At 35.9% G+C, this 6712-nt stretch overlaps 1 protein-coding gene across 1 annotated transcript; it reads right to left on the bottom strand.

Moving 5' to 3' along the window:
• Nucleotides 1-506: 506 nt before the first annotated feature.
• On the bottom strand, nt 507-1614 carry LOC106344754. The gene is made up of 3 exons (XM_013784067.1): nt 1428-1614; nt 1027-1383; nt 507-955 (listed from the first exon to the last, which is right to left on the bottom strand). The coding sequence occupies exons 1-3, from the start codon at nt 1612-1614 to the stop codon at nt 507-509; spliced, it is 993 nt and encodes a 330-aa protein (XP_013639521.1).
• Nucleotides 1615-6712: the final 5098 nt, after the last annotated feature.

The raw sequence follows: 6712 nt of genomic DNA, 5'->3' as shown, positions 1-6712 counted from the left end.
TCATTGAATTCTTTGGACACAAATTCTCCACCTCTGTCTGTTCTAAAAGTAACGATCTTCTTACCTGTTTCTTGCTCCACCGTGTCTCTCAATTTTTTAAATTTGGTGAACGCTTCATTCTTCTCCTTCAGTAACATACTCCACATGTATCTCGTGTGATCATCTTTAACAACAAATATGTATCTCTTTCCTGCCGGCGTTGTTGGACTTATAGGTACGCAAAGATCTCTGTGCAGGTGTTCTAATGCCTTGTTAGCTCGATATGTAGTAGATTTAGGGAATACTTTTCTTACTTGTTTGCCAAGTAAACAAGACCCACACACTTCTTTCTCGATACTAATGTTTGGCATGCCAAGAACTAGTTCCTTTTGCATCATGTTCTTCAAGCAATTAAGGTTTATATGACCCAATCGCGAATGCCATCTTCGTGATTCATTCTCTGTTGATGTGTGGAGACACGTACTTGGCTTTATTCCCATATGAACTTTATACAGCCGATTTCTTCATCATCTAGCTTTGACGAGTAAATTCCCGTATTGATCGTGCATTGTCAACTCTTCTCCTTTCATCCTGATATAACAGCCTGCTTCAGTTGCTTGACCTAAGCTTATGATATTACTCTTCAGATCAGGGATGGAGTACACATCAGTCATCTTTCTCGACTCTCCGTTCATGTCGGTGCAAGATATTGTGCCTTTTCCCTTGATATCTATACGGGAGTCATCGCCAAACCGTACTTTTCCGGTAATGGCATTGTTAATGCTAGAAAAATACCTTCTATCTCCGGTCATATGGTTGCTAGCTCCGTTGTCGAGGTACCACATATTCTCTTGCAAGTCGTTCTTCTCGTTCAAGAACACTACTTCATGCATCATAAGTTCATCAGCTTCTTGTGTTGAGGTATTGTCGTTTTCTTGAGCCTCCTGTAACTTTAGTAGACAGTCTGGACATTGAGCTACGAAGTGGCCAACTTTGTCACACTTTAACAAGTTATCCTTGAGGCATCTCGTCCTCCATTGAAACGACCTCGACCTCTTCCCCTATAGTAATGAGAACGACCACCTCTGCCTCCTCCTATGTATGTATCTCCATAGTAGTCTCGATTTGCTTGTTCTTGATATGATTGGTTTGTTTGATCTTTTGGGGTACGGTTTGTTTGATTAGAAGCTCCATCGGCATACATCAATTTTCCTTGCTCTTCTTCATCAGCAATCTGCTCCTTGTATGCCTTTAGACGTCCCATAATATCGTCAAAACTTGTCGTGTTAAGGTCTAACACTTGCTCAAGCGAGGCTACTATGTGTATGTATTTCTTTCGGGGAAGACTCGTAAGAAACTTCTTCACAAGCTTTACTTCTTCAATATTGACTCCAGGGCTGCTGACTTAGATGCAAGTTATAGTAGTTTGCCTCCAAAATCATCAATACTTTCGGTATCTTTCATCTTTAACCTATCAAAATCACTCATCAATATTTTAAGCCTAGCCTCCTTGACACGCTCAGCTCCTACGTGTCTAGTCTTGATAGCCTCCCACACTTGTTTAGACGTGGGAAGCTCTCCCACTTGCAATATGAGTGCTTCAGGTATTGATTGAAATAGCAGTGCCACAGCCATGTCATTCTAATCGCCATGGTGTCTCCATCTCGATTGCTTCCCAAACCTTATGCACTTTAAGAGTAACCTTCATTCTCATGGCCCAGATGGTGTAATTCGTTGAGTTGAGCATGAGACACTGTATAGATGAAGGTCCTCCACCTTCTTTCACCTTCCCGGTCGTAGGTATAATATAACCCATGATTTCGCCTGGCTTTGCACCAAATATAGAACTTAGGATTCACGAACTTGATTGTATGATCACACAAATAAGAACTACTCTTCTTATTAATCTCTCTTAAGGAAAACTCTCTCAAAAACCTTATGTTCACAATCACACAAACTCATAACTTATGCAACACACTTAACATTTCGTTATATATAACTCAAACTTTCCTGAACTCATTAGATTTTACATATTAGAATATTTCCTAATCTTTATAGATAATCTCAACTCATTAGGATTAGGTAGTCTGCTTCTCAAGTTACTTCAAGCTTAATCCAACAGACTAGATTTTGACCTGTGCGCCCGCGCGGATGTATTTAAAAAAAAATATGTTGCTATTTGTTTTTTATGTCACTATTTAGGGTGGAGAAAAAAACTCGATTTCGAAGAACCGAACTGTTTCCAATCCGAATAAGTAGTACCAAATCCGAACCGAAATTGATTAAATATCCGAATTATTCAATTTCGGTTCGGATTTGGTACTACTTATTCGGATTGGAAACAGTTCGGTTCTTCGAAATCGAGTTTTTTTCTCCACCCTAAATAGTGACATAAAAAACAAATAGCAACATATTTTTTTTTAAATACATCCGCGCGGGCGCACAGGTCAAAATCTAGTCTGTTGGATTAAGCTTGAAGTAACTTGAGAAGAAAAATATACTCAAAACTCCAAAAATACTCAAAATAATTATTAATTCTCTATTCAAATATTTAAACCAAACCAATTTATATGTTAAGTTAGGTACTCTGACATATGTTATTCAAATTTATATGTAATATATTCTATTGTTTATAGATTTTTAAAAATTAAAGCATTTAATAAATTTAAAATTTTTTAAAATAATTTAAATTGGTTATCCAAATCCGAACCAAATCCTCAAAGATTTGAACCAAATACGAAATCCCAAACAGACCCGAAAATGAACCGGAACATCCACCCCTAATCACTATTATATATCATATATGTGTCATCATAGGTTACAAAAATATGTGTTATCATATAATTAATTGTATTTTGTATGTACCATCAAATAAGTAATCTTATAATTAATAATACTTTATACGTACAATCATATAAATAATCACATATATTATATTTTTAAATTTCAATGTGAAATAGAAAAACCATAATTTAAGTTGGTGTTTGAAATTGGGCTTTGTATTCTATTTTTCTTATATACATTGAAAACATTTTTAAAATGGTTATTGGAAAATATGTTAGTAAAAATCAAATTTTGAATATATGTATATTTTTGAATTAATTTTTGATATAAATCAATTTTAAATTGTTATTTTGATTTGAATATGTATATCAAGTAACATAAGCACATTACTTTTTTAATATAATGTAATAGACTTCTAATTTTTTTAATAGGATAAGCCCATTACTTTTTTTTTCCTAACTTACTGCTATCCACGTTTCAAAACAACACTTTTTTTTAACTGCTATCTATGTTGTCAAACAAAAGCTTAAAGTATTTTTACTTTAATAAGATAGATATTATTTTCTGATAAATCACTCATCATTAAATTGTTTCAGATTAAATATGTTTAACTTTGAGTTATTTCTAGACAAGTGATTAAGAAGATAAAAGTATATTTTAAATTATGTGTACACTAAGTTACAATTATTAAAAATCAGGATGTTGCAACGGTTTTACACATGCTAAAGAATTTTAATCTGGATTGTGACACGAGAAGACATTTGTATTAGGCATGAGACTTTTATCCGAGATCCAGATTCGATCTGAAATCCAATCCGGATCCGATTCAAAAATCCAGATATCCGAAATGGCTGAATCCGGATCTGGATAGTAAAATGTTGGATCCGTTAAAGCCGGATCCGGATATCTTGATTTTTAGTCCGGATATCTAGATCCCTAATTTTATTAATAATTATTTTAAAAAATAGCAATATATATAAACTAATTTTATTTATTGTATTTTCATTTTTATAATAGTGTATATAAATTTTATGAAATTTTTTGTAATTTTATACATAGAAATAATTAAAATATAATATACATTTTTATTTTTAAATTATTTTTAATAATTTATATATATTAATATAGTTTTTTAAGGATTCAAATCCGGATCCGGATATCCGCCGGATATTACAATTTTTAGAAGAATATCCGACATCCGGATATCCGAAAACCTCGGATCCGGATAAAAATAGTAAAATCATGGATCCATAAAATAAAGATCCGGATCAGGATACCTTAAAATTCCCCGATACCCGACCTGTCCCATGCTTAATTTGTATAAAGGGAATCACACCCTATAAACAAACAAAAACCAAATTTAAAAGTAACAAAAGCAACTTTCTCTATCTTCATTTCTTTTCCTATCTACCCTCTTTTTATAAATCTAATTTTGCTTCTTCTTTTTTTTGTTACTTCACTAATTCCCACTTGTATGAACAACATGGATACTTGCTTGTTTCCTTCGTTTTGCAAGATGTTATTTTTTCGTAACATCGAACTTTTTTATTAGTATATGGAAGGAGCCAAAATAATCATAAAACCCAAATAATCAAACCTCAATTTACAGAACAACTACCGTTAGTCCCAAACTCTGTATGTATAGTGGTTTGATTGGTTGAGTTTTAGAAGGTCATTGCACCTTTTTTTAAATAAATATTATTAAATACCCGCTTAATCGGAAAAATCAGTTCCGTTTACAAACTCCCTCTAAACAAAATAGCCCAATTTAATCCTAATACAAACTAGTTTCGCCCGCCGACTAAACCCGGCACATTTCGCTAGCCGTCTTTGGAGTCATTAGGAATCAAAACCGTTCTCAACCCTCGACGATTGCCACGTGAAAGTGAGGTTCTCCTAGTTTTCTAGGATGCCGGTATTTCCCGTCTCGTCTACGGTGTAGCTAGCTTCCGATGAACTCCACGAAACTTGTAACCGTTACCGTCTATGAGGTGCTCGACGAACAATAGAGGAGTGTTTCAGGTACTTACCACGAACAAGCCAAGTATGTACGCAACGTTTGAAACGCCTCCCAAACTGAGCAAGCACTCGCCACTGCCGTCACCATATCTGCAAAGTTGGGTTGGGCTCACCACCACTCTCGATCAAGAGTCTCAAACCCTGCAAGGATGTCAAGATCACCACCACATTATCTCATACGAAAATAATGTGGTCCTGGGAACGCAAACAAAGACCACAAGGAGACACCGAGCCGGCTAATGACCCTCCCGAGAACCGACTCGCCAAGTGCCCATTCTATAACCGAAGAGAAGAAACCAAGCTGCTAAGTCCCAACTCCGGTGTCGACAGAGCGGGCATGAACAATCATAAATGAGACAATCCAAGCAAAAGCCGCAGCCTTTGCAAAAGAATCCGAGCGAGAGCCGAGCGGAGAACAACGGACGTGAAGGAATTGCATAAAAAAAATTAACAATCTCGTTCCTTTAAAGGTATAGTTGTCCAAAAATTTAGTTGACCCCACAAAAAAATGTGTCACAAGTAGAAAGTGTCTATGAGTATAAGAAAAACTCAAAATGTATTCTAGAGTAATCAACTCTTAAATAAATGGTGGTCATTTCCGCCTGTCTTATTGCCTAATATTGTATGCATGTTAGAAGAAAGCCCATGGAGTAGCGGCCTTTCTTGAAGCATAGGCAACTCCATTATGTCCTAATATGTTGAAGGAATATATTAGGACTGATCATCAAGTATTGGCATAGACCCAAAAAGCTTTTTAAGAAATTATGAATGGCCTTCACGCTGTGAATCCCGAAAGTCTATTGAATTAAACTGTTCTAAAATTCGTTTTCACTGGGCCTGCATACTTCCATAAGGAGAATCAGGACTGATAAGAGGCCACTTCTGGAAAATAGTCTTATCATCTCGATTAGGATGATATATAACTTGGTTTCATAGTAAAAACTCTGTATTTTGGTCTGTACTTTTAAATTTTGTATGCTGCTAAACTGAAAACTCATGTTTGGTTTCGTAATGAGAATCTGTATTTTTGCTTTTATTATATATTGAGAATCTCAATGAATTAATCCTCAATGAGAGTGATCTTTTATCACTCATCAAATATACATATATATGGCTATTATATCATTTTATCGTCAAAAAAATAATCATTTACCTTGCTCCAAAATACAACCTATTGTTATAAATCATTATGTGGATGGTCCATAACCATGACCAAGACAAGGCCAAACCGCGGCCCAAAAGGAGAGAGAGTCGGCGGCCCAAGAGGAGAGAGAGACGGCCGACTATAGATCTAGGAAGTTTCCATTTATCCGTTTTAGATCTTTTCCTATTTCATGTTGTATTAGGTTTTGATAATTTCCTTTTCATATACTTTGTAATCCTTATATAAGGAACCTCTATTACTCATTAATAATACACAGAAACAATTCCCCATTCTTTTACAACACGTTATCAGCACGATCGTCTCTAGATCCCTGAGACAAATCGAAACCTCTAAACCTAAAAGCTAAAACCGGCGACCACAACCCAAAAACCCTAAACCCTAATCTTGTTCTTAATTCATTCAAGAATTCAATTGATCTCTCTTGAAACCTAGAAGTTCTCAGATCACGTTCCAGCTCAGAAGAACCCGTCCAGCTCGCATCCACACCCGAGACGCGATCGACCCGAGACGACCCGATCCCCGCGCAGCTCGCAGCCGAGACATGTCCAGCCCGCGATCGTCCCATCCGCGACCCGAGTGCATCCGATCGTTCTCTCTCTCTCTCTAAAGGTGGTCCGGTTCTAAATCCCCTACAAAGCAAAGGTATAACTTAATCTGAGAACCTAGATTGATAAGAAACCCTAATCCATAATTATGGAAACTTTGATCTTGATCAAAACCCTAAAAACCTACAAGATTAAAATCGGCATTAACTAGAAATATAGA

The sequence above is a fragment of the Brassica oleracea genome, chromosome C5 (genome assembly GCF_000695525.1).
Source record: "Brassica oleracea var. oleracea cultivar TO1000 chromosome C5, BOL, whole genome shotgun sequence".
Lineage (NCBI taxonomy): Eukaryota > Viridiplantae > Streptophyta > Magnoliopsida > Brassicales > Brassicaceae > Brassica > Brassica oleracea.
This window is presented reverse-complemented; position numbering and strand designations above follow the sequence as displayed.

What these genes read in the sequence shown, in the direction of transcription:
- LOC106344754 (XM_013784067.1), bottom strand. Translation starts at nt 1,614, where the DNA reads ATGGCTGTGGCACTGCTATTTCAATCAATACCTGAAGCACTCATATTG. An exon ending in AAAGATGAAAGATACCGAAA is followed by an intron (nt 1,384 to 1,427) that starts GTATTGATGATT and finishes CTTGCATCTAAG; the next exon opens with TCAGCAGCCCTGGAGTCAAT. An exon ending in CTATAGGGGAAGAGGTCGAG is followed by an intron (nt 956 to 1,026) that starts GTCGTTTCAATG and finishes GCCACTTCGTAG; the next exon opens with CTCAATGTCCAGACTGTCTA.